At 39.4% G+C, this 26,674-nt stretch overlaps 6 protein-coding genes across 9 annotated transcripts; 3 read left to right on the top strand and 3 right to left on the bottom strand.

Annotated features, from left to right (window-relative positions):
- Positions 1–2,054: 2,054 nt before the first annotated feature.
- Positions 2,055–6,130, top strand: LOC112173709 (cytokinin dehydrogenase 5). The gene is made up of 5 exons (XM_024311388.2): positions 2,055–3,041; positions 3,350–3,477; positions 3,900–4,181; positions 5,002–5,264; positions 5,537–6,130. Exons 1-5 carry the CDS (start codon positions 2,432–2,434, stop codon positions 5,874–5,876), a joined length of 1,623 nt encoding a protein of 540 aa, XP_024167156.1. The 5' UTR covers positions 2,055–2,431; the 3' UTR covers positions 5,877–6,130.
- Positions 6,131–6,229: 99 nt separating this feature from the next.
- On the bottom strand, positions 6,230–9,586 carry LOC112173711 (ribosomal RNA small subunit methyltransferase I). The gene is made up of 9 exons (XM_024311389.2): positions 9,269–9,586; positions 9,109–9,176; positions 8,936–9,032; positions 8,721–8,849; positions 8,384–8,492; positions 8,162–8,306; positions 7,999–8,041; positions 6,944–7,117; positions 6,230–6,587 (listed from the first exon to the last, which is right to left on the bottom strand). The coding sequence occupies exons 1-9, from the start codon at positions 9,467–9,469 to the stop codon at positions 6,453–6,455; spliced, it is 1,101 nt and encodes a 366-aa protein (XP_024167157.1). The 5' UTR covers positions 9,470–9,586; the 3' UTR covers positions 6,230–6,452.
- A 1,361-nt stretch (positions 9,587–10,947) lies between these two features.
- LOC112174697 (ubiquitin-conjugating enzyme 15) lies at positions 10,948–13,641 on the bottom strand. Its single transcript, XM_024312493.2, has 6 exons — positions 13,423–13,641; positions 13,236–13,339; positions 13,036–13,138; positions 12,706–12,769; positions 11,327–11,415; positions 10,948–11,232 (listed from the first exon to the last, which is right to left on the bottom strand). Exons 1-6 carry the CDS (start codon positions 13,450–13,452, stop codon positions 11,137–11,139), a joined length of 486 nt encoding a protein of 161 aa, XP_024168261.1. The 5' UTR covers positions 13,453–13,641; the 3' UTR covers positions 10,948–11,136.
- A 2,450-nt stretch (positions 13,642–16,091) lies between these two features.
- Positions 16,092–19,735, top strand: LOC112168821 (BEL1-like homeodomain protein 3). Its single transcript, XM_024305743.2, is given in 6 exon segments — positions 16,092–16,498; positions 16,969–17,928; positions 18,134–18,510; positions 18,616–18,676; positions 18,859–19,351; positions 19,354–19,735. Coding segments are annotated over 5 exon segments (1,821 nt in total). The 5' UTR covers positions 16,092–16,498; positions 16,969–17,070; the 3' UTR covers positions 19,386–19,735.
- Positions 19,736–20,980: 1,245 nt separating this feature from the next.
- On the top strand, positions 20,981–23,522 carry LOC112168822 (BEL1-like homeodomain protein 11). Of its 2 annotated transcripts, none has more exons than XM_024305745.2 (6): positions 20,981–21,205; positions 21,306–21,390; positions 21,506–22,381; positions 22,490–22,872; positions 22,976–23,036; positions 23,155–23,522. In XM_024305745.2, exons 3-6 carry the CDS (start codon positions 21,695–21,697, stop codon positions 23,308–23,310), a joined length of 1,287 nt encoding a protein of 428 aa, XP_024161513.1. In that variant the 5' UTR covers positions 20,981–21,205; positions 21,306–21,390; positions 21,506–21,694; the 3' UTR covers positions 23,311–23,522. The 2 variants fall into 2 exon arrangements, with proteins under 2 accessions (XP_024161513.1, XP_040365470.1); XM_040509536.1 differs by having other exon boundaries at positions 20,983–21,205; positions 21,771–22,381.
- A 98-nt stretch (positions 23,523–23,620) lies between these two features.
- On the bottom strand, positions 23,621–26,663 carry LOC112168824. 3 transcript variants are annotated; one of them, XR_005802286.1, is made up of 9 exons: positions 26,220–26,663; positions 25,948–26,106; positions 25,749–25,832; positions 25,329–25,418; positions 24,864–24,953; positions 24,671–24,788; positions 24,313–24,420; positions 24,107–24,158; positions 23,621–24,017 (listed from the first exon to the last, which is right to left on the bottom strand). XR_005802286.1 is itself a non-coding variant. In XM_024305747.2 (9 exons), exons 1-9 carry the CDS (start codon positions 26,553–26,555, stop codon positions 23,986–23,988), a joined length of 1,095 nt encoding a protein of 364 aa, XP_024161515.1. In that variant the 5' UTR covers positions 26,556–26,662; the 3' UTR covers positions 23,621–23,985. The 3 variants fall into 3 exon arrangements, 2 of the variants coding, with proteins under 2 accessions (XP_024161515.1, XP_024161516.1); XM_024305747.2 differs by having other exon boundaries at positions 24,645–24,788; positions 26,220–26,662; XM_024305748.2 differs by lacking the exon at positions 24,671–24,788 and having other exon boundaries at positions 26,220–26,662.
- Positions 26,664–26,674: the final 11 nt, after the last annotated feature.

Genomic DNA, 26,674 nt, shown 5'->3' with positions numbered 1-26,674 from the left:
AACTACGCAAGTGCAAGCAATATCACACCAAGTACCCATCTTGAACTATAAAATTCATGCGTGTGTATGTGTATGTGTTTTTTTTTTTTTTTTTTGAAACAAATATATCATCCTGACTTTGAATTTTGACCGACTTAAATCGGGTGGTATTTAGAATACGAGTTGTGAGTTTTGTTTTATTTTCATCTCATAAAAGAAAGGGAAAGAAACAAATCTAACTTTGAAAAATGCGCAACCACATCTATAGTTAATTGAATACTACTTAGTTTAGATTTTAGACAAGCAATTATTAAGTGGTCCATGAATGCATAAAGCTCAAGACATGCGCTCATCGATTGGATGATCGTTTTCATTATTCTGGCTGATAGGCCCTAGGCAATGTGAAACAAACATTTGCCTTATGATGACCATATGCAGATGTCGATCTTCATTATATAATAATGTTTGCTACTTGACTTCTTTTCTTGGCAAATCTCACATATTCTAATTATGTAGTAACTATTCTTTCACTCGATTCATTTCCACGAAATTGAGTCGTGAAAGTTTTGGACCAATTTCTACGTCGGACATGGTGGGATTCATAAGTCATAGGAAGGTTGTGGAACAACTTTCTACGAACTAAGTGGAAAAATCCTTCAAATACGTAATTGAATAAAGAAGCTAATAGTTTTAGAATCTATCATTTTCTAAAGTTTGAGGGTTCTATTCTTATCACCAAGGGTTTCCTGATGGGTATGCCATCTCTATTGCATTTGTCATTAGTCAACTACTTAAATGGAAAATTTAGACTTGTATAGCTAAGATAATCCAAAAGTGGGCACCATTTTAGTTGAAACCCACTTGAGCTCATAGCAGCAAAATCGACATTTTCCCTATATTGTATCCATATCCCCTAGACTTCAGTTAGTTTAATTAACCAACTGACTAATTAATTTCCAAACATACGTACCCACTTGTTGTGTATGATTGTCTTGGTTTGTGAAGCTTTCATATTTTACCTTTGTTTTGGCAAATCATAATGCCGGCGCCTCATTGCAATCTAAGGCTTAGATTCTGTGATTTTCTAAGGACTTGATCATTCATATTTGATTAATTATTGAGAGTATTATTTAGTTATTAGATCCATTTATTAATATCAGTTTAAGTATAAGCATATGGGAGACTAACTACCTAATGTGGTAAGGTTGGTCAAGCTCTCTAATATGGAACTTCATGTTTAGCGCTCGAGTCCCAGCTTCTATTAGTTTGTAGTCAGCATGTTTGAGAGCCTTCTGGTTAGTGGGCATGTAGCGGGACATTAATCTGGTTTTGTTGGGATAACATTGTGGACCTCGGTTCGAATATTGACTGTATGAATATGTAATTAACTCACTAATGTAACCGAAGTAGTTTGATTCTTGAGAAATTCTTAGGTAGGGGCTTCCCCACCACGTGGATATAGAACAAGCCAATCAGACATCCGAGTTTTTTTTCCTTGTTCCGAAACTGCCCCTACTTTTTAAAAATACAATACCCAAAAGACCCCCCTACTGGGGGTTGATTGGTCAGCCCTATATTTACGTGGTGCGGGTGCCCCACGCAAGTCTCTCTCTTGATTCTTTATCAATATAAGGAATTGATCGTGATTTGAAAACAAGCCCTAAAGCCTTGACCCCCAAAGAAAGAAGAAAAAAAGCCCTAAAATCCTAAAGCAAAGAGCAAAAGAGAAAGAGAAAGAGAAAGAGAGAGAATCTTTATCGGTTGTTATTGTTGTTGCATAAGGCATAAGCATCAGCCGAACATCGTCGCCAGTGTCTGCACCCACGTGAACTGTACCTTGCTCGTGTCCCCACACAGATCCTCCGTATCTACCCGTAGGCCCCATCCCATGCATCCTCTTCCTCAAAGGGTGGGGTGTGGATATATCATCCCACCATGTCCCATATTCCATCTCCCGACACGCGTCCATCACCCCTCTCACGTGAACGGACACGTGTTCCCGGACCCACCCCGGAGCCCTCTGTCCTTTAAATTGAGTACCTGCATGTTATATCCTAAACACCAACGCAGAGAAATTGTCAGCACAGAAAAAAACACAGTCAGGCTCGACTCGATCGAATAATCGATCTGAATTCCCTCTCTCTCTCTCGTTAGCCCCAATAGTATTATTAGAATGTTATGCATCAGTAGTGTATGGTCCAAAAAAACCCACACTCGTCCATTGTACTAGTACAAAGATCGATTCTCTGTACGTGCATGTTCGTTGCGTCCAAAATAAAGCCAAATCACAGCTTACGTTCGCTCGATCACAGACTCCCAAAACCCAACATCGCTGCCTCAAGATTTTGCTTCATTCCTTTCTTTCTACAATTTTCTTGAAGATCGTACCGCCGGTGTTTTTATAAAGAAGAAGATCAAGAATATTGAAGAACAAGAAGAAAAGGAGCGCAAGATGGCTACAAAGCTTGTTTTGATTACATTCGCGATATGTAGGCTGCTTATTACGGTGGGGCTGACCATGGAACCGGCGGAGCTGCTCCGTCTCGTGGTGGACGGACAGCTCAGCCTGGATCCGTCCGACGTGGAGACGGCGTCCAAGGACTTTGGTCTCATGAGCCGAGCGGAGCCGTTGGCCGTTATGCACCCGGCTTCGGCGGAAGACGTAACGCGGCTCGTGCGGGCTGCGTACTCTTCCGCCAAGGGCTTCAGCGTCTCAGCTCGTGGGCATGGCCACTCCATCAACGGCCAGGCCCAGGCGAGAAATGGGGTGGTGGTTGAAATGAGCGGAGGGAACCGGGTTGGGTCGGGGAAGCCGGCCGCCGGCCGGAGTGAGACTGTGGGTCGGGTTGTTTCGGAGAAGGGTTTGTACATGGACGCGTGGGGAGGGGAGCTGTGGATAGAGGTGTTGAGGGCGACGTTGGAGTATGGACTCGCCCCCAAGTCGTGGACAGACTATTTGTACTTGTCAGTAGGCGGTACACTCTCCAACGCCGGAATCAGTGGCCAAGCTTTCAACCATGGACCTCAGATTAGTAATGTTCTTGAGGTTGACGTTGTTACAGGTCCGTTCCCTTAGTGACATTCTGTTAATTTCAATCATTTAGCATAATTCAGTACAATGATTTGCTTTTGCTTATTAATGGAAGTGTCCAAAGTAGCAGGGTAGTTGATGAAATCACTTCTCTGCTACAACACGATATACCTGCACATGGCCTCTTTTTGTTATGTACCAGATATATATTGATGACACAACAACAACATTCTCAAATTATTAAGTTGTTGCTGTCGTTAATCGACTGCGTAATTACCCAAAATGCTTAATTAGCATGTTCATAATATCTTTGACATGTGAATCAATGTTGCGATGCAGGCAAAGGCGAGCTCTTGACATGTTCAGAAGAGAGAAACTCAGAGCTGTTCCACGCTGTTCTTGGTGGGCTTGGCCAGTTTGGAATCATCACTAGGGCTAGAATTGCCCTTGAACCAGCCCCCAAAAGGGTATAATTTACTTTTCCAAAACTTATATGATTGTTTATTACAAATTAAATCTGGTTAATTGGTTCCACCTTCCACGGTGTTAGTGGGACACAGACATACATACACGGCTTTTGGAGAAAGGAAGTAATTCCTGGTTTTTGTTTATGTTTGACGAAAGCCACAAAACCTAAAAAGCAAGGTATCATGACCTAATGGTTCCCCTTCCCTTCCCCTTTGAAGTACTACTTTTAAGGGATATCGAATCAAATGTGTAGTCCATTTACTCGAAAGCTTTTTTAACCCATTCAAACGGCTCTTCCATAGCTGGCAATGTTGTTGACGTGTCCCATTTTTATGCTGCTAGTTATAATCTGGTTCAACTTCCTTCTTTTTGCTACTTAATTTAATTATTATTTTGTTCTTATTGTTCTTATTGTCAATAGGTGAGGTGGATCCGAGTACTGTATTCAAATTTTTCGGCCTTTACCAAAGACCAGGAATATCTGATCTCTCTGCATGGGCAACCCAGCAGCCAGAAATTCGATTACGTTGAGGGTTTCGTTATTGTCGACGAAGGCCTCATCAACAACTGGAGGTCATCTTTCTTCTCCCCAAGCAACCCTGTCAAGATCTCCTCCATTGATTCTAATGGGAATGGAGGTGTTTTATATTGCTTGGAGATAACCAAAAACTACGATGATTCAACCGCTGATACTATTGACCAGGTATATATACATGCATGTTTATTTGCATGATTAGTATTTTAATTAGCCACCTTAATTGTTCTTTTTCAAGACAAAGCAGCATTCAGTGGATCTAGTTGGTCAAGATAGAAATTTCAGGCATGCAAGTTATTGGGTAATTGTGTATAATGCCATCAGAACCCTAAAAACAAATAGGGTGATTCATCTGGAAAAATAAATAAAGCAGGGTCTGGTCACTATTGGCCTGCATGCTAAAGAAGCAAGAACACCCATTGGATGGTAGCTAGGTGCTCCAAGACTTTAATTAAAGACTAATTAACTAACATTACATTATTTTATTTTGTGCTTGGTTAGAGTAGCTTCCAAAACTGGCATTGCTGAACACATTTAATCCAATGAGAGCTTATATAGTTTAATTTGCTAGCTAGATTAGTGTCCTACTAAAGCTAGATTTTATGATTGAGATTAGAGTCTTTAAGTGTGTAATATACTCATCTGCAACTATAATAATGTAAACGACATACACAGGAAAACATGGAAGATCTGTGATCTATTATTGTATGCAAAAACCTAAGATTGAATACAAACTTACTTTAATTTGTTCTAATTATATTATTACTAAATCTAAGCCGCCCACCCACCGAATTATTCTTCTAGTTAACTAGCTAATTAGAATGGAACTTATCCCGACAAAAGCATCTGTTTGGTAGCAGCTTTAAGTCATTTTTGTGTACTTTGATTGCCCTTCTTTTCAAAACGACAACGAATTCGAAGTTCTGAATTCTGATGATATGAGTTCCGTTTTCTTTCTTTCATTTTTTTTTTTTTTTGTTTCACGCAGGAAATAGAGGCTTTGTTAGAAAAACTGGATTTTGTACCGACATCAGTGTTCACTACTGATCTTCCCTACGTGGATTTTCTGGACCGGGTTCACAAGGCCGAGTTGAAGCTCCGGTCCAAGGGCTTGTGGGATGTTCCCCATCCATGGCTCAACCTTTTTGTCCCCAAATCAAGGATTGCTGACTTCGACGAGGGAGTGTTCAAGGGCATTTTGGGAAACAAAACAAGCGGCCCGGTTCTCATCTACCCCATGAACAAAGACAAGTAAGTTTCCTGCTTAAAGACACAGTTGCATGAATGAAAAACACCAATAAAATCTACGATGGCAATATGGCATCCATGTCGTTTCACGTAGACAGTTCCAGAAACACAGCTCAATGCATACGTTGCATTGCATGGGCATATAACGACATGTCATCGAGTACTCTCCCAGAGATGATTCACTCGGAACTCGGAAGCATCAAATCCCAACCACCTTATACGATGCCGCTGCTTTTGGCGTTTGGTGATGGTTCTAAACTTTTGATTGTGTGTAGGTGGGACCAGCAGAGCTCGGTGGTGACGCCGGATGAGGATGTTTTTTACCTTGTGGCATTGCTGAGATCGGCTTTGGATTCCGGGGACGAAACTCATACGTTGGAGTACCTGACCGATCAGAACCGTCGGATATTCAAGTTCTGTGATGAAGCAGGGATCAAGATAAAGCAATACCTTCCCCACTACACAACACAGCAAGAGTGGATGGACCACTTCGGGGATAAGTGGCCTCAGTTTTACCAGCGAAAGATGGAGTTCGATCCCCGGCAGATTTTAGCCACCGGCCAATGTATATTTGCCGGCCCCTCGGTTTCTATAGCCGGTCACGATCAATTGTGATCGGAGAATTGATTCATCATGTACAAACCACTCAGTAGGAGCAGCAGCAGCAAACTTAGGGAGGGATGTATCTCACTGCCTGTTAAATTAACTAGTCCAATGTACAAATAATAATAGCAGGAATGAGGAAGGGTAATTTTGACAATTAAAACTAGAAAAGCTAGAAGGATTTTTTTTTTTTTTTCAGGGTGTCACCATGGTGCTCTGCAACTGGATATGTAATGTTGTTTGTATCATGCAGTGCCCGTGAACCCGACAGCCGACAGCCCAGTGTGTCTGGGCTTTGGACATCACGGTTTGGCAATTTACTGTCCTACCCTTTTCACCCTTTGGATTTGGTCCACTATGTAAAATATATGAACTACTAGAGCCTTGTAATAAATTAGAGACATCATTCAGTAAAACAGTGACTATTAGTCTCTAGTCTCTACTACATCTCTCTGCTTGTGCTCTAATTTTAGAAGCACCTGTAATCCGGGAGACATACAGATTGGAGTAAAAATGTGAAGCACACTAGACATACAAGTCACTAGTTCACTCAGCAAATTGAACTTTTACACCAGGAAGCATCTGAGGTCACTCTCGATGTGGCTTTGATGGATCTGAAGAATCACTCTCTGAAACAAGTTGTTGCTTCCCGAATTTTCTCAATGCAATTGAATATATAATTTTCCTTTTCACCGATGTTCCATCAGCTACTAATTTGACAGCCTATAAATACAGATGAGGATCATGATGAGATGGTCTGCTGGAATTAAAACAAGATGCAAATTTACTTCCGATCTGCTAATGATCACTCAAAATTTCTGTGATGCTTATATTGTGAAGAAGTAAAGTGAGAACTTCTAATGATTTTGTAAGAAATGGTGAGTGGATCTCGACCAACTAGTAGTTCTTATTTCTAAGATATCCTATATTGCTATGACCAGCAAATTGAACTACACCAGCAAGTAATTCCAATCAACTAGCAAAAGTGTAACAAATCAGCTTCAAATGAACTACTCATGATTTCAACTTCAAAGGACTTGTATTCAGGAAGATTAAACATGCAAGATAGATGTCATTACCGTAGAAAGACTATGCCCATTGGAGATCAAATCTCTCAACTCATTCTCAAGCTGAGACTCTGATGGAGTTTCAACCGGAATATCTTCCTTTCCTTCAATCAATACTGTAATTTCACCTCTTGGCTGGTGAGTTGTAAACCATTGTTCTGCTTCCCCCAATGTACCCCGCCAAAACTGATGAAACATCAAAATAGGGCACGTGTCATAAGCCAAATTGTAGTTGTAAAACATGAAATAAATAGCAGTGCAAATTGTAGTTGTAAAACATGCTTTTCTATAAACACCATACATATCACTGGACCTGAACATGAAAAAAAGAAAAGAAAAAGAAGCAGCACTGTTCTAACATGTTCTGTATCATAAGATGATCCAATTGAGTTACTCAGTTATTCCCGAATTATGCAAATCTCTGTTGAAGAGGTTTTAATCACATAACTAAGGCACTAATGAGGTCAGATCATGCTCGAATCTAAAGAGTGCAGGAACAGCCTGCCAAATAGAGATACAAAAGTACAAACCCTGAAGAGTAGTACAGAGACGAGAGATAACTCTTGAACCAAATAATATCTCATATTATTAGTAACTAGTCTTAAATTATGTTAGAAAATTTCAGAGGTTGTATGTAGAAGGATAGATTCTGCTTAAATCTAAGAAGTGCAATCTGCCAAAAAAAGAAACACTAGTACAGAGTCAGAAGAGTACTGCAGAGACAACTCTTGAATTAGGTAATATCTCATATTATCAGCCACTAGTCTTAAATTTACTGTTAGTCTCTCATATTATCAGCCACTAGTCTTAAATTATGTTGAGAACTTTAGAGTTAGTATCATTTAAAAGAAGAATCAAATTACTTGTGAAACCATAGTAGTGCAGTTGTTGATAAGAAAACACACTGATTTTACAACCCTACAAGGTCTGATGCCATGAGATTCATAACAGTTGTGCACATGTTCAATAATTCGGTCACAACTAAAATGTGATCATCATAGTTGAAGTTCTTAGAAACCTATCAAAGCAACATAACAGAGACATTATGAGAGGTAAACAAATATTACCTCTTCATGAATTTTTGTCAGTTCACGAGCTATTACGCATTGTCTGCATTGCAAATTAAATATAAAGTTAGCAAATGATCTACTTGAAAAGCCGATAAGTCACTTGAAGAATAATAGTCTTTATATTAATGAGTTAGTGAAGACAAAAAAAAAAAACATATACCTTGTAACACCGAAAAGTGCAGAAGTCTCTTCAAGAAACTGAAGAAGCTTGTGGGGAGGAACATAAAATATCTGTGTTGTTGCCTCACTTGCAGAAACTGTTAGTCTCTCTTTTCTAGTTCCAGAATGTTTAGAGAGGAATCCAACTGAAGAAGTATAATTAGTATATCACTAGTCACACCATATCCACCAAGAACTATGTCATGGAATATGACAATCTTACCAAAAGTAAACTCATCAGTAGACAGGCCTGAAGCAGAGAGAGCAGCCACAAAAGCAGACGGTCCGGGGATAGGAATAACAGGAATATTTTCATTCGCACAGAGTTTAGCCTACATCAAGACTTGAAATTTATACATGCACCAATTACATTCTTCATAACATATGAAAAGTAGTACCACCATCTACATCCCTATCCGTAATAACACTTGTCAACTACTTCTAAATCACACTGTCACCACTGACCATACGAATTCAAGCTTACCTAAAGATGTTTTAAGATACGGACTACTAACAAAACTAACAAACACATAAAGCAAAATGTAGAGGCAGACCCTCACCAGTTCCGTACCAGGATCACTAATGCCTGGCATCCCAGCATCGCTTATAAGCGCAACGATCTCACCTTCCTTCAACCTCATTAACACCGTCTGTTCCCTCTGGGATTCATTGAACTTGTGATAGCTCAGCTGCAATCTAAAAGCATAAATCACCATAACTAAAACTAACAGCCAAGCAATCATCAGTAAAAGCCCGAAAACAACTCCAGACTTACAAGAGGAGTTTTGATGTTGTAGTGATGGAGCAACTTCCCTGAGTGCCTAGTGTCCTCTGAGAGTATCACATGGGCTGATTTCAGGACACGGAGAGCCCTGCATTTGCGAAATCCCAAACACCATGAGATCGAAAACAGAGTAAAAAAATGAAGAGGTTTTGGGTGAGGAGTACCGGAAGGTGATATCTTCAAGATTTCCAATCGGAGTTCCGACCAAGTATAAACCGGGTTTAAGAGCACCCTGTGAGAAGAAAGTCAGAAACTGACCAAAATTTACATTTCACATGGCCGAAAACACAATCTTTCAAATTGAATATGGAATTGGAGTGTTACTTGTTTTGACGAGGCCTGGGGGATTGAGTCCGTGTGTTCTGCGGACATTTGCGCTGCGGTGGAACCGAAGGCAATCAGGGTAATTTTATTAGGGAAAACGGGGAGTGATTGCAGAGACGACGGAGTACGGCCCAAGTTCGGCAGTCCGGCCCACCGGCGTGAGAAAGCAGCCGCCGTAGACGGAAGTCGGCGTGCTAGCATTTGTTCCTATCTCCTACTGGACTGGAGGGAAAAAAACACACTCGAGTGGGCCGTTTTTCGATATTATTATACCCGAAGAATATGGAGACGATTTGAGCTCTAAACCGAAAACAAAGTCGTTTGCATTTTTGTTTTCGCTTATTATCAAGATGAGAAATTTTATTCACACATTGTTAAATGATAGATACATTATTTCTTACTTAATACATAATATATGTTAATTTTTTTATTTTAACATTTTACAACCCCAAACTTCCTAAATTATTCTCATTCACAATACACAATATTTTTTCATTAAATATATATATATATATATATATATATATTTGCTGAAATATCTGGTAAGAGACTACCTATTTTTTTTCTTATACAAGAGAGACTACTTATTGCATTGCTGCAGTTGAAAAAAAAAAAAAAAAAAAAAAAAAAAAGACCCAAAGAATGGCATTTTACACTAGAAGGCTCAGCATCAATTCCTCAATGGTTCAACGTGAGAGTTTCGGTAAATCACATGGTCATCACTAAAGTTAATACAATGGCACCCAAAGAATGTTTTAATTACTTTTCACTTGTTGGGTTGAACATACTCAAATGCCAATGGGGAATTGCTTGTCATTGAGGACTTGACCAAGACAATATTCAGATGCCAATTGTTGAGATTTGTGAACTACTAATGATGAAATTGGAGCGAAACAAAACAATACATCACAAGAGTTCTTGAGGAATTTTTCAACGGTTTTCACTTGCTCTTGTTTGTCCGTATCATTTGGACAGTTAATACATTTTTGAAACTAGATTGATAAGAAGGCTCGATCACATGCATGCTAAATTATTGAGAATCAAATTCATGATATCCATCTGCGGTAGACCTGGAAACGAAATAAAAAAAAACTGCATATATTTCTTAATTCCAACTATGTTTCTTTATTGTTAATATAAATATCTCTTTTGGTAATTTAATTTACCCATAAAATGTGATGTTGGGTGTGTGAATAAAATTTCACTATCAAAGATTAGAACACTCAAAATATTGATTTGGTAAGAGCCTCCAGGTGTGAAACCCCCACACCCGGGTTCGAATCCTGCTGACGCTTATTAGAGATAAATCTCAATATATTCTTGGTAGCCAGGGGGACTGGGAGGAAACGTTCTGACAAGATCCCCCGAGCACGGATTAGTCTCTGAGCCTAAAAAGCCTTTGAGGACACCGTGTGATTGACAAATCAAAAAAAAAAAATATTGATTTGGAGAGTGGGACTGTGAGGACGATTTATGATATTAACTTCTTTGATGGGAGATTATTTGGAATTAGATCCAAAACACATAATTTTCTTTGGTCAACCAAGTGATGTTCCTTGATGGCCAACTAGAAAAACGAAATTTCGATAACTGCACATATGGCTGCAGCATTGCTCTTCCGTATAGCAAATTTTTGCGACTGTCTGATGTTCTTTTTTTCCTTCAATTAGAGCAATATGTGTATGCAATCTGATTGACTAAACATCTCACCAAAGTTAAGTATTGTATGCAATGGTAGCTAAGATGTATAGAAGGGTGGGAGAGACATGGCCCCTGCCAGCTCCCCTTTTGAATGGCATTGATTAAATAGTATTCAGAATCAAAGCCCCATTTCTTCATACATAAGTTAATGATTATTTGTTATGTCATTACACCTTGTCATCATGGAACCACCACCTCGTCTCCTTGGGAGATCTGCCATTCCTACAGTTCTTCACATATCGATCATTATCCGCTGGGCGTTGCTGCACAATGATGAATTGCACAATCGATGGTCATGGCTTTACTTCATTACATTAAGGGGTAAAAATACATCAAAAACTTGAATTCAACGCAAACCTTTGCAGGGGAACTTGACAACATGGAGAGAATGCTGATACAGATAGAACTGACAGTCATGGCTGGAGACCATGAGTCATATAATATATCTGCAAACGATTATCAAAACGAGTAAGTGCCCACAAGTATAGTGAAGCAGCTCAACTGTCACAATCAGATAACAACCATCAGAGATTAAGTATTCCATTGCAGAAGCAAGAAAATGTAGGAGACAACACTAAATTAAAAAATAAAAGAAACTAGACTGAAGGTAATTGTCGCTTAAAGCAAACTCTGCTCCCCATAGCTGATATTGCGAAGGAAAAAATAGATGACAAATAGGGCAGGATATTCCTGTCACTTTTAGACTAAAAATGCAGTACTGCATGTGTGCCTGAAGACCAAAGTTTACAAACAAGTGTAGTTTGTGATTAAGCTCATAACATTTTATTCAATAACAGCCTCAAAACTTGGACTATGATCTTACTGGTACCTCATGCCTCTGGAGTCGCAAGTTTTGCCTCATAAGCAGCAAATGAATGATTTTGTACACAAAAGATTACGATTCACTCATAACTAATTGGTCTCTGATCAGAGGATGAACTGGTATAGACCTTGGGGGGTTTATGTAGATATTATATAGTAGATTTTAGAAACAAATATGCTGCTCCTCAGAAAGAACTGGGCCCAACAGTTTCAGTTCAATTTATCTATGGCACCTAAATAAATTAAACTTCGACGCCTGTATCTGCCTGACTTTCAGAGTTTACTACTAGACCTAATTGTGGGCAAGCACTGGAACTTCTGGTTCCTCTTTTAGTTAAGCTACAGACCTTGCCATAAGAATTTAACAGCCTCCAATCCAGTATAGGCCGGAACTCAGTTACATACTGTTTTTTTTTTTTTTTCACTAATCACTACTGCAATTCTAACCCTGATTTATTCTTTCAGGTATGAGAGACCTGCATTGGCTTGTAATTTCTCACCAACAGTTAAGAAGAATGAAATAAGTAATGAAAAATTCTAAATAGTGCTATGATCCAAACAGATGCAGGTGGCAGGCACATTAAGTTTCTTCAAGCTTAGTTGAACAGAGAACGGCTAACTTGCATGGTCTACCAATTCGATAAAATCCAAATCAACTTTATTATGAAGTTACCCAATTTGCAAGTAAACAGCAAAGACATGACAGTCGAACAACCTAACAACCAGTCATTGTCTTGCCATAATAACATTAGTCAAAACAATGGCTTACTTGTAGGCCTATAACTATCTTGCTTATTTGATTGTGTCTACCAAACGACCAATCTTCATCAAACCGCAAAACGATATAGGGTACGATTATTATAACTAATTTGAGAGAAGAGCATGAAAACAAAGTTCAAAGAGTAAAAAGATACCTAAACAGATATGGCCATTGCTATAAATGTGGGGATGCTGAGGAGCTGGAGGGAGAAAAATCACCTGAAAGAGCAAAACAACCATCATTTAATAAAACACTGTTAAGTTGCAGAGAATACAATACAATTCAATTGTTTAGTTTACTTCAACTCTCTGAAACCCTAACACAACCACACTCAGCCCAACTCGAAAACCTAATCCCTAAATCATCAATAACACAAGCTAACAGTCAATTCTTTGATTTTGTAACCACACTCTTAGCAGCCAAACAGCATTAAGAACATTAAAATTTGGAAATCTCTTATGAAAATTCGGAATCTTTAATGGACCTGTGGAGCTTCCATGGGATAATGCTCCGGAAAATCAACTTGGAGCTGATACATTTCATTGGCATACAGAGTCCCCGGCGCTCCGGTCACTTCAATCACCCATCTTTACCAAAAAAAAAAAAAAAAATCCAAACAAATCAGAAAAGAAATTAATCTCAAAAAATAAAATTAAAAATTAAAACTTTGATCAAAGAACCAACCTTTGAAGATTATCAGTGACTTTGTGCTTGAATCCGGCCGGAGGATTCAACTGCCACTCCACGAGCTCCTTCTGGAGCCGATTGCAGGCGATCTTGCTTAAAGCCTACGCACACATAAATTGTCATAAATTAAAAAAAAAAAAAATTAAAATTGGGGCTAACATAAATTAAAAATAAAATAACAGACCTTGCGTGAAGCGGCAGAGGAGCTGGTCATGGCTTCCGGAGGAAGCGAGAGTGCGAAACAGAGCGGCGGAACGGCGGCGTTTTGGAGGTTTCTAGTCGCGGTTCTTTGAGAAATCTTGAGAAACAATAATAGAAATGTGATGTGAAAAAAAAAGGGGATTTGAGAATAAGTCGTGGTTTTACGCGACAACTGATCTCTTTTCTTGTTTTTTCTAGAGTGTTGTATTGTATTGTGGGAAGAATAAAGAAGGCTTTTTTGGGTGGAGTCACGCGCGCATCTTTACAAGTGTGGAAATATCTGGGTGGGGCCCGAGGAGGAAGGGAAGGCAACGGGGGGGTTTTGGAGGTGGGCGATGTTGCCACGGTGGTGTCTGGTTGCGTAATCGTCGTCGGCGATACGGTTGCTCGTGTTTTTTTAGTGGATCAACTGGTCTGGTCTTTTTAATAATGTCTGTTAAACTAAAAATAGTATTGACTGGTTCCAATTCCCACGCTAGTTTTGTTTAATGACCGTACTTCTTACTTTGTAAGTGACAGATTCTACTTTTATTCAAGAACGAAACTCGTTTGTTGTGCAATATATTATATATTCGTGATTTATGAATAATAATTTGAATATCTTAAAGACTAATCTGCTCGACATTCTCAAATGCGACCAAATTATAAATTCTTAAACATTGATGTTGCAAACTCCGTGTACCTAAATGCTTAATGATTGATGTTACGTCACCTGTTATTTGGCGAGTCGCGACACTGCAGCACAACTTATGTTATGACTTTATGAGTGAAATTTTGAACGATTTGATTGGTGTTGCAATCTCCGGTGTACATAAATACTTTAATGATTGATGTTGCGTCGCTCGTTATCTAGCGAGTCGCGACACTGCAGCACAACTTGTATTATGACTTTATGAGTGATGAAAATTATTCTATGCACCGACGGTGCAAATGACCCAACACTTATAAGATAATCTCAATTCTTGATATTTATAATTAATATTTTTATTAATAACCTAACTGTGTATTTAATATAATCTAACCATCCATTTATGTCGGTGTAAGTGCATGTCGGTGCACTGAATCCTCATCCTATGAGTGAAATCTTTTACGTTTTGATTGATGTTGCAATCTCTGTGTACATAAGTACTTTAATGATTTATGTTGCGTCACTCGTTATATGGCGAGTCGCAACACTGCAACACGACTTGTGTTATGATGAAATATTTTCTTCCTTTTAACTCGTAAGCGTTTTACTTTTGTTGTTTTGAACTTCAAAACTTTCTTCAACAACGACAAAAACTCCAAATTTTCAATTATTTGCAAGATGCTACATTCAACATCCAAATCCACAATGATTCATTGCCACCAACCTCATGCCTACAACGAAATATGCCATGTTTAATGTGAGGTATTAAATATCTTACGCTATAATCAAATCTCTTATAATTTGATGAGTTGTGAGGTTTAGTTTGGTCTAACAGAACAGGAGAAGCTGGTAATGCAGCCCCTTTCAGACATGACAACAAAGCAACTAGCCTTTGAAGTCTTAAACTAAACACGTCTATATTACACTCCTCGAGTTCGTCATGTCCACGTTTTCACCTACTACCTACCACCCTCTACGTCCACAGCTAATAGGCCTAACACACACCAAGCCCAACAAAAGCCCACACCCACACCCACACCCACACCCACAAACCAAGACAATAAAATAAATAGAACCACTGAGTGGATAAGGTTAATCGAGTTATCCATCATGGAATCTCATGTCTAGCGTTCGAGTTTCTAACTTCTATCAGTATGTGGTAGGAATGGCAATGGGGCGGGTTGGGGATGAGGATCACAATACAATCTCCATCCCCGGGGTCATTCTTCACCCCCATCCCCAATAAAAATATATTGGGGATTCCCCGTCCCCATCCCACTGGGGACTAAGCCTCCAAACCCGCTCCAAATCCCCGATAAGAATTTAATAAATAAAATAACTTTTTTCTTATATTACCTTTTTAAAAATCAAAATCTACAACAAATAAAATTAAAACATGATTAAATTCATAAATCATAATTTAGTGAGTGCAAAAATCAAAACACCATTAAAGTAAAGTAGTAAATGTATATATTTGTGATTTATATTATAAAAAATAAATTAATATATTTATATAAATTAAATATATGTACACATTATTGGGGCGGGTTTGAGGATGGAGATCACACTACCATCCCCGCCCCATCCCCAATCTTAGATAGTGGGGATTGGGGATCATCATCCCCATTCCCCATTTATCCCCGAATTCTCCCCCCATTAGGGGCGAGTATCCAATGGAGCTCCGGCCCGCTGGGGATTTTTGCCATCCCTAGTATGTGGTTAGCAGGTTTGAAGAGTCTTAGGATATGTGTGCCTGCAAGAGAGGATAGTCTGACTTTGCTGGAATATCCTCATTAACCTCGGTAGTCTGACTTTGCTGAAATATCCTCATTAACCTCGGTCTGAATCAATACTAAATGAGTGTGTTACTAACTCACTAACGTAATTGAGATGACTTATTACCTCACATCTGATCTAAAAAATAAAATAAAATAAATAAATAGAAAAACCAAACAGTCCCTCCCACCACTTAACATACCAACTGGTGGTTACTGGTTAGCCGTTAGCGTAATAGCGTCTAAAAAACCCTGTTAAGCAAACAACCACCACCACCAATATCACCACCTCTCTTGGTCTTAGTCATCTTCTTCTTCTTATTCAGGAACTTTCTCTTGCTTGTTTTTTCCGTGTTAGCGTATAGGTTTGGCCAAACAATTAAAAAGATAGAAAGAGTATAGTATTGGATTATAATATTCAAGTTGGTGTTGATTATTCTCCCTTTCTTTTATTATTGAATTTCAAATTTTATATGAATAGTATTGTCTGAGTTGGTGCCGTTGCTCCAATCATAAGGAGGTTGGTCTTGTTTGGGAAGGAATTTATATCTCTTGGGATTGCTGTTTGTCTCTGATTCGTGATAGTCTTCGCTTTCACAGACTTTACTACTTCAATTTTAGCTGCACACAATTCATTTCCCAGAGCTTGCTTTCAGGTATTTGGATATTTCAACTTTCTCTATGTTGCTCTTTCACCTTTTTATGTATTTTTCAATTCTAGTTGTAGATAGTAATCAAGCATCCTTCTTTGTCATGGCCTTTTGAGAGCTGATTGTGTCTCTAATTAGTGAAAGATGCTTTCACTGAGAGCTTGATTGTGTCTCTAATTAGTTAAAGATGCTTTCTTGGAGTGCTTTTTTGTGTCTCTAATTAGTTAAAGATGCTTTCTTTTTAGCAGTACTGAACAAGGGTTTAAAGTGCATGGTTGATTTGGTTTTGGGTTTAGTTTGGCTTTCATCTAGTTTGGTTTCATGGGTTTTTTGGGTTTAGGGGATCTATTTTGGTGTTGTTGTTCAAGATAATTTGGGTACATAATTGAATTTGGTTGTTTGCTTGCTTTGTGGTTGCTAAGTTTGGCCATTTTTTGCAATAGCGTTTGATGAGTTTCTTGTTTTTCTGGTTATAGGAATCAGTAGATGATCTAGATGGGTATCACCAATTCAGACCGGTAATTCTGCCTTCAATTTCAGATTAGTTAAGGGTTTGGAGAAAGAGAGGGAAACAAAGTATGGCTACATATTTCCAAAATTTAAGTAATCAAAATTTGTTGACCCCCTATCCAGGGGATGAGAAGCTTGCTTCTTATCCTGACCAGCCTAGTAACATGATGATGTATATGAATCAAGCTTCATATCCCGGATCCTACACCGAGGTCTTGTCCGGTGGCTCTTTCTCCCCCAACAAATGTTCTGAGTCTGATGGTGGTAGGAATGAAATGATGTTTATTCCACCTACAAGTGGCCCGGTCAGGGATTGTGTGGGTGGGGATTCATTGATAGGGTCTCCTGATGGCAAACGTGGTATTCAGGATCATGGATTGTCTCTTAGCCTTGCCACACAAATTCCACCTGCAGTTTCTGTTCCTTCGTTTCAGTACCAGTATCTGAATTCGAGTCTCCCTTCGGTTTTGAGCACTTCTCAAATCCTAGGGAAGGGAGAATTTCAATGTAAAGGTGATGATTACAGCCAAAGTGACGAGTTTAGAAACTTTGAAAATTTGACATCTGGCTTATACGACTCTCTCAAAACACAGAATTTCTCCAATCCTATGTGCTCCATGGTCCCCAAAGAAATGCATTCCGAAGCATACTTGTATGACTCATTAGGTTTTTCAAACTCTTTATTAAACACCAAGTACCTCAAGGCAGCTCAGCAATTGCTTGATGAAGTGGTAAATGTACGAAAGGCTTTGAAGCAGTCTAGATCGAACAAACATCAAAGAACAGACGGTTCGAAAGAGACTGACGGGATAAGAATGTCATCCGACCCTAGTGAGCCAAGCGCCGTATCTTCTGTTGAGTTATCACCAGTAGAAAGGCAGGATTTACAGAACAAGAAGACCAAACTTTTGTCCATGTTGGATGAGGTAAACAAGACTGATTGCTAAGTATTTATTAATTACTTGGTCTATTGAGCTCTACTTTCCATCTAAAATATGGTTGAGATGAAAAAAAATAATTTTTTGTGGTCGAAGTTACCTGGTTTAATTCAAGTTATTAGCCTGATCATATAGTTTTGTTGTGAGCTGCACATATTTTGTAAGGTCAGTAATTGTTATGTCCTTGATGTAGGTAGATAGAAGATACAAGCAATATTACCATCAAATGCAAAACGTGGTGGCATTTTTTGACAAGGCAGCTGGGAATGGGGCTGCCGGACCATACACAGCACTAGCTCTACAAGCAATTTCCCGTCATTTTCGCAGTTTGCATGATGCAATCAAGGGCCAGATTCAAGCGGCACAGAGAAGCCTGGGAGAGAAAGATACTCCATCAGATGCTCAAGGAGAAGTAATACCTCGCCTCCGTTACGTGGACCAGCAGCTCAGACAGCAGAGGGCATTTCAGCAGCATGGTGTAATGCAACATTCTTGGAGACCTCAAAGGGGACTTCCTGAAAGCTCTGTTGCAATCCTTCGCGCTTGGCTATTTGAGCACTTCCTTCTCCCGTATGTAACTATAAACCTTTTCCCCTTGCTTGAATTCTTGAAACTTCTACGTACCAACTTTTTACGAACTTCATTTCACTGAATCTTTCATGGTTTTGGTGTCAGTTACCCAAAGGATTCTGAAAAGGTTATGCTAGCAAGGCAGACCGGCTTAACCAGAAATCAGGTAAAGTGACTTCTAGCTTTCGTATAGTTGGATCACCGGTATATATTCTGTAATGGTTCCTTAACATTCATTGGTATTGCAATTGGGATTCAATAATTTGTAGGTTGAAAATGTGAATATTGATCCTCAGACTCTCGGAGCTGTCCATTGTGACTTGTTGGACTAACATTATTCTTGTTCAGGTTGCCAACTGGTTTATTAATGCAAGGGTACGTCTTTGGAAGCCCATGATTGAGGAGATGTACAAAGAAGAATTTGGTGAAGAGATGGATTCGAAATCTTCACCAGAAAATGTGCTAAAAGAAGGCAGAGTTGAATTCTCAGCATCTGAGGATAGGAGAGATGAGTTGCGGGAAAGCATGATGTCTACAACTGCTGATAGTATTGAACCAGGGCAACTGCATGACTCGAAGTCTGGAATAACAAAGTTACAAGATCATGGTCAAAGGCCTAATGCAGACGACCGTAGTGTTTATCTTGATGCAAACGAGAATGCTGTTGCTACATATGATATGTCAGGGTTGGGGAATGCGGTTGGTAGTGAGGTCTCACTTGCATTGGAGTTGCGGCATTGTGAGGAACATGATGGATTTCCAGCACCTAATGGATCCGAAGTAAGAGGTAACGATCCAGAAGCTTCTTTGGATTGTTATTATGGAGATCCAGGGCAGCAGCAATACAGGTTTGGCAATTCACACCTGTTACATGATTTTGTAGTTTGAGGGAACTGAATTGTTGCCTCCAGCATATGAAAGAACATGAATGGGAATCCTTGTTTTGTTGCTTTAGCTGTGCCGAATTCGGTTGCCTATAGTTCAAGGAGACGGAAGCTGCTAGCAATGGAAATAGATGTAGATGCGTGTATTAATACCAACATGTAATATAACAGAGATTGGTGAATCCCTAGCCCTAGGCATATTTGTAAAGATAAATTGTAAAGATAAGATGAAGGAATATCTTGTGCATTCCATGGAATAAGAGGTACTTGAACTTTGCATAAGTACTCCGTGTGTACTCTCATTTGGAAATAATTGTGATACAAGAATTGGCTTATTTTCAGGTAGGATTGTTAATGTGAAGATCATCTAGCTACCATTTTTTCAGTAGTAGAGCCGAAATTGTGAGCATGAATCTAGGTTGTAAACTTACAGGTTATGGGATTGAACTATCGCGGATGCAAAAAACTTAAATTTAACTGATACATGTATGATTGTAATTTGTATTTAGAATTTACCTCAAGTCTTCAAAAATGTAATTTAAAATGTTCCTAGGTTTACTTCTTTTAACCATTGTTCCTTCTCCCCTTCCTTAAGAAGAACTCAGTGGTAAGCTTTAGGACTTGGGAGTGAGTACAGAGTAGAATAACAGTAACCCTACGCATCCAAGGATTTGATTTTTCTGATGGACCCTTTTGTGCATTTACAATCAAAGTGTCCCAAAAACAAAAGGGTACCCTTTTATTTTGGACAGAATTTGGAGGGTGATTATCCCAAAGCATAATCACGGGGGACAGTATTGGGTTCGGGCGCAAATTTTAGATTTGAAATTTACTGGGATGGTTGATGATGATGCAGGTTTTTGCAGAGAGAGAGAGAGAGACAAAGACAGAGTGACAGAGACAGACAGCTTTAATCATAGTAATAGGAGAAAGGACTGTGGGCCTGTAGGGCCCAAATGAATAGCAACGCTACAAAAGAAGAAGAATCGGAGAGTGACAACTGGTGAGGAGGCCAAAGGAACAAAGACGGCAATGATTACAAGCGCATCCCAAATAGACCAACCAAAAATGGAATCAATCCACCCAGAAAACCAAGGATTAGTCTCATCAGCACAAAATTACCAATCCCCAATTAATTAGCTGCACAGGTACCCACATTTATCTACAATTCAATACTCATAGATTGTGATTTCAATGTCCTTTCATTATCTAACTATAAAAAAGCTAGATATTCCCACATGCTTAGAGGTTCAGAAGCTGACAATCCTAGAACTGGGAGTGTGCAAAAGACAGCCCACTTTTTCTCTGCCTTTTACAGAATGCAGTGTGTACCGGACTAGTAATAGAACAATTTTCATTTTTGACATTGCCCCTGTGAATCTGTGAAATGATATGATTCATACATACACATACACTGTTGAAGAGAGAGAAGAGAGCTGAAAGAATCCACCTTTTGAGTTTCCCAAAGAAATATGAGCATTGCATTGCATGGCACTAAAGCTGGAAGCTTGATAGTGCTTTTGCTCTTGGGGACCAGCTTCTCCTGTCATTTTCTGAGATTTAACGTGGCCAATTAACTTGGCTTCTTTTGAAGAACTAGCACAAGTCTATGTTTCATAGCTTTCTGCTGCTTGGATTAGACCTGTACATGTTAGGACAAGACATGTAGAGAGAGAGAGAGGGGGAGAGAGAATCATTGCTTCAACAAAATTAAAGGCAATGTTTGAATTCACAGATTGGTGCTTGCCTTGCTTAACTTCTGCATTCATTTCCATGCTTGTTTAAAGCAAGGTTTGCTGGTAACTAGCTAGGTAGGTCTTTCTTCCTTCCTCTACCAATCAGGGTTTGGTATTAGTAGCTTAAAAGTCCAATCAATCAACTTTATACCTTTTCATCTTGTTTTCATTTCAGATTTCACTCCCATCTCTTTCCCTGCTGATCATGAAGTGAGTTTTCATGGGCCATCTCAGCCCAGCCTGTACATTCTCATAATCAGGTTTGGTTTGCTTGCTGTCCCTCGAACTGTTTTTCTTTAAGCCTCTAATTCAGTAATTACTAATTACTGCACCTATCATCTAAAAGGGTTTTGATTATAACTTCCTTGGTTTCAGATAAGATTTCTTCTTGAATGCTAGGTCTCACCCACCTTCCCACTTCACATTGATTTCTTCTTTTGTCCATTCATAGATTTCTTCATGTATTGCTTTACAACTTGACATGGACATGTTGCCATTGCTGTCTATGACAAGTTGACCGCCCTTTAAATTTGGTACATTTTAGCCTTCAAATTCTGGTCCACAATGGTTTCACAAGACTCACCCCCAAACCAAGCCTCAAGTATTCTCCACCATTTCATTGTGTCTGACTCCATGGCAGCTCAAAACCACATGGAAAACCAACACCAGCTTGATGCTGCTTACGCCTCTAATTTTCGAACCAGCACTAGCACATACCCTCAGTCTCTTGGTCAACTCCCCAGCATTCATTCTCTTGAGGAGAGAATGTCTAGATCACTAGACCTTCTTCATGCTCCTCCAACAGTTGCGGCAGAGGGATCGGATCATATGAGCCACACAAGGCTTCTAATGGACCAGCACCAAGCACTCTCACTGTCCCTTGGCTCACAGATGCTTCTTCCTCATAATTCTCATTCTGCTCATTATGTGACCGATGACTATTCGTTCATGGGGAATGCGCTTGCTTCGTCCTCAAGCTCGCTGAATCAGCAGTCTTTGGCAGCAGTCATTGGGAATTCAAGATATCTAAAGCCAGCTCAGTCACTGTTAGAAGAGATAGTTAGTGTTGGCGGAAAGGCAGTTGATATCAGCAGTGAAAAACATTTTGGGAAGATGTATGGTGGAGGTAGGAGAGGCTCAATGGGCCTTTCTTCTGAATTGAAAGCAGAGTTGTGTTGCAATGGCCTCATGTCAGCTGACAAACATGAATTTCAATCGAAAATCGCAAACCTCATCACCTTGCTGGAAGAGGTAGTGCATTGTCTTTAGTATTTATGCTCTTGATTCTTGATTTTTTGGAAGGGTTTTTTTGTATGGGACTAAATCGTATGACTACTTTTGTTTTGCTATTTTGAGCAGGTTGAGGACAGATGTGAGAAGTACTACCATCAAATGGAAGAAGTGATGTCATCATTTGAGATGGTAGTGGGTGCAGGAGCAGCAAAGTCTTACACAGCTTTGGCTCTCAAGGCCATGTCCAGGCACTTTGGCAGCTTAAGGGATGCTATAATGTCACATATATATGCAGAAAAGCGAAAGTTGATGCAAGATTTTCCGAAAGTGAGCAGCGGACTAGCGCAACTCAGCTTGTTTGATCGAGAGTGTAGACAGAAGAGAATGTCCCTTCAACAGCTTGGGATTACCCATGGCCAAAGGCAAGCAGCTTGGAGACCAATTAGAGGGCTGCCTGAGACCTCGGTGGCAATTCTCCGCACTTGGCTTTTCGAACACTTTCTTCATCCGTAAGTCTTCAATCCCAATCTGATTAGTAACTTGCCCTTTCTTTGACGTTGATTCAAAATAGCTAAACTGTATATGGTGTATTTACTTATGGTGCTCATACAGTTATCCTAATGACTCTGAGAAGCTAATGTTGGCATCACAAACAGGCCTGTCCAAGAACCAAGTAATACTTCCTAACAGTTTTGTCTATGTCCTGATTTCATCATATGTCATCACTTTTTTATAACCTGGTCTAACTAGTTATCATGTCAATATCATCATGAAATCAATGCCTCTTTCAGGTTTCAAATTGGTTCATAAATGCACGGGTTCGGCTATGGAAACCTATGATAGAGGAAATGTACAAAGAAGAATTTGCGGATTCTTCACAAGACTCGAATCCAGTAGCTAATAGTTCCATGACCGGTGAAAGCAACATAGATCACACAGATGATTAAAGGGGAGAAGAATTAGATTGGACTGTCATTTCGAGTCTGAGTTATCTATTTTGGCAGTGATTTCAAGTGTGAAGTTCAATGTTGAAAGTTACCAACCTAGATAGAAGGTTGTTTTGTGAAGTTGATCCGCAACTCTTGGAAAGTAGAGGGTTCGCTTACATGTACTTTGAACTACTAATTATATTTAATTTTGAGGCTCATATTAGTATTGAGATATTTGTGCAAAGACTCTAAATGCTGAAGATCAAAAAGTGATAACTGCTCCATGGACGTGAAAAGATATATAGAAACTCCAAAAGAACCTTATTGCAAAGTGAAAGAACTATGAATAATGCTAGTAAGGGTTTTCATATTCTACTCCGATCGTTCCCTCTATTAACAAAAATTCTACGTCTTTCTTTTTGCAAAGGCTAGTAGCTTGTCAATCTGAATGTCACTTGTGTAACGAGTTATTTGATCCTGGTGTACCTGGCTCTACATCCACATAAGCTTCAGTTTTGCAGTTGAATCATGCCTTGTGATGTTTAATTCTATGCCGGAGGTCACATTGTAGCAAGTACCAAGCCACATTCTCAGATTAATACGAGGGAAGCCAAAGAATCCTCTACTCATCAGGGTTTCATGATATCATATTTACGAACCCAGAACATAACCAGCAACAGACTATCATTTTAACTACTTCCCAGACTCTTCCTGGACTTGACCATCTGCAAAGAGAACAGGTACCATTAGCTCATTTGAACGTTTAAAGAATCTAGTAACTGCATAAATGCAAAGTCAAATTTGAAAAACTCACCGGCAAGAGTGATTGCCAAGTTTGCTTGAGCATCTGCCTCAGAATTTAGCTCCTTTACAGGAATACAAGAACTTGTCAGAATGTTCTAAGCAGCCCCAATGGCAGTAAACTTGTCAGATATGAAAGCAAATAATATATGCATGCAATTAACAAGATTATCCACAAAAAGTACCATAGAGGAGACAAACAGAATCAACTTCTCTCACCCTAAGAACATGACTGATCTTGAAGGAGACAAATCCATCCTTCAGTTTCTTCACCTCTTCATGCAAAGTAGACAAGTTCTGGTTTTTCACCTGCCATAAACCCTGAACCTGTGCCAGTAACCTTTATCAGTTGTATATATATACATTATATCAAAGAGATTGTTTTAACCTGAGATGCCATCTCAGTACACCAACCAATATTGTTAGCAGAGGTCCAGGGGTTCATGAAAACCATTTCAAAACAGAAAAAGTATAGAAAGACAATAATTGATGACCGTGAATCAGAGATGACACAAACTGCTTGAGAAGCAGAAAATATCGACATAACCAACCTGCATACAGACGAGTTTGGAATCACCTTGAACAAAAATCCTGGAAAAACCGTTTTTAAGCGCATATTTTAACCCTAAAATAACAGCTCGGTACTCAGCAGCGTTACTGGTTGCCACACCCAGACCTTCACGTAGTTTACAGATCTAAAAGAAGTACATGGTCAGGGCTTTAAAAGAATCAAAAGGAACTGAAATAAATCCCAAAGGTAAAATTCATACCAAGGTTCCATCATCTGCTTGCAGTACAGCTCCAGCACCAGCTACTCCAGGATTTCCTTTTGATGCACCATCAAATTGAAGAGTACAGCCCTACAATTGTAGCATGGACACATTAGTCTTTTGCTCCCTTTTCCTTCTTTGTTTTTGTTTTTTTTTTTTGTGGGTGGGGGTGGTTGTTCTACAACACATTTTCTTATTATGGTAATACTGAAAGTGACTGAGAACTCCTTCACCCCTGATTGATACAAATGTGAGACAAATACGGGGGAGGGAAGCACTCAAGTCAAATGCTGTCCTTTTTTTCAGCATATTTTGCTTCAGAATGAAATAGAAACGACCTTTACAGATACCAAGGGCAACGTAGATGAAACGAAAAAAAAAAATGGGGATGGCCTAGGGGATGATTTAAAAAAAAAAAAAAAACTAGTTTTTCTTTTTTCAACCATCACCTGGACTTGAACTTACACGGCCAGAAGGGGGAACTTCAACTTCAGCCTTTTTCTTGGCCTGCTTTCTGGAAGGAGTATCTGATACAGAAGTTGAACCAATTACTTCCTACAAAACATTAGAAATTGTGTAAACTAAACGCAGCCATATGAAAGTCCATCCGACACATATGAAGGAACATACTCGTATATAGTAATACTATAATCAACCAACAACAGCACAGCAATAAGTTGTAGCCACATTATATGCTCATCATATACATAAATGAACTTAAAGATTGAAAAGGGATAAACAAAGATACAACACAGAGACGCAACAGAACTAACAATGCCAAAGAACACAGTAAAAATATTTCACTACATAGTCATGAATGCATGGTTCTTTACTTTCTTCAACGACAGCATTCAAGTTCAGCAGCTGTTATGATTCCAAACTCACCACATTTTCTGATTCAGCCTCTTGGTGGGATCTGTTCTTGGCTGCAGTCTTGTCAGACGTTTCGCCTTTTGAAGATGCTGGATCCTAAAATGCCAAAGAAATTACATCACATTAAACCCGAAACCCTAAACAAGAATTCCTCTTTGCTCAAAACGAAACATTTCTCATCCGAAAAAGCTAGCAAGCAGTCGAATCTTACTCCAAGAGGACAGTCCACAAGCTTGCCAAAAAGCTCATCTTTCATATCTGCAGCTGAAATAGTGTAAAGCGCATTCTGAAGTCCACAGGAAGCAAGATATTGCTCATCCTTCTTAGGCATAGAGTACCCTTTGTACACACTAATAGGAGGATCACATATCTAACACACCCAATTCAAACAAACAAAAAAATATTACCAATTTACCCAATTCAATTCTATCACTCAAAACACAAATGAGAAAAGAGTAAATTTTTCAGGGTTTAGTAAGTTACCGAAGAGCCTTGCTCAGCTTGGCAATCAGCGAAGCTCTTATAGACACCGACGACATTTCCTTTGCGGACTACATAGAATGCGTCCTTTTCCGGGTCCCTAACTCGTTCGGGTGCTGACTTCTTCTTCCGCGGCCGAGACGACGTCGCTTTGCTCTCAGACGAGTAGAGCTGAGTCCGGAATCTGGAAACCGCCGATTCAAAGCTGATTAGCCTCACCCCAGCGTAGACGTCCAATTTTCGCTTCCAGGGTCCGTACAGATCACCGGTCCCGAATGAACGACCTGTCTTTCGGAAAATCGCCGCCGTGTAGGATGAGACCTGCGACAAGCAGTTCATTCTTTGAAGGTTTCGGGTTTTCCGGCGGGTTAAAGTTTTGACCCGCTGTAATCAGTTTTCTGGCCTACACACTAATACGACGTAGAGTCATAGGGCATGGCCAAAATTTGTGTCGTATC

Source organism: Rosa chinensis, chromosome 6 (assembly GCF_002994745.2).
Source record: "Rosa chinensis cultivar Old Blush chromosome 6, RchiOBHm-V2, whole genome shotgun sequence".
Classification (NCBI taxonomy): Eukaryota; Viridiplantae; Streptophyta; class Magnoliopsida; order Rosales; family Rosaceae; genus Rosa; species Rosa chinensis.
Note: the sequence above shows the minus strand (reverse complement) of the source record. Positions and strands in the feature narration are given on the sequence as shown.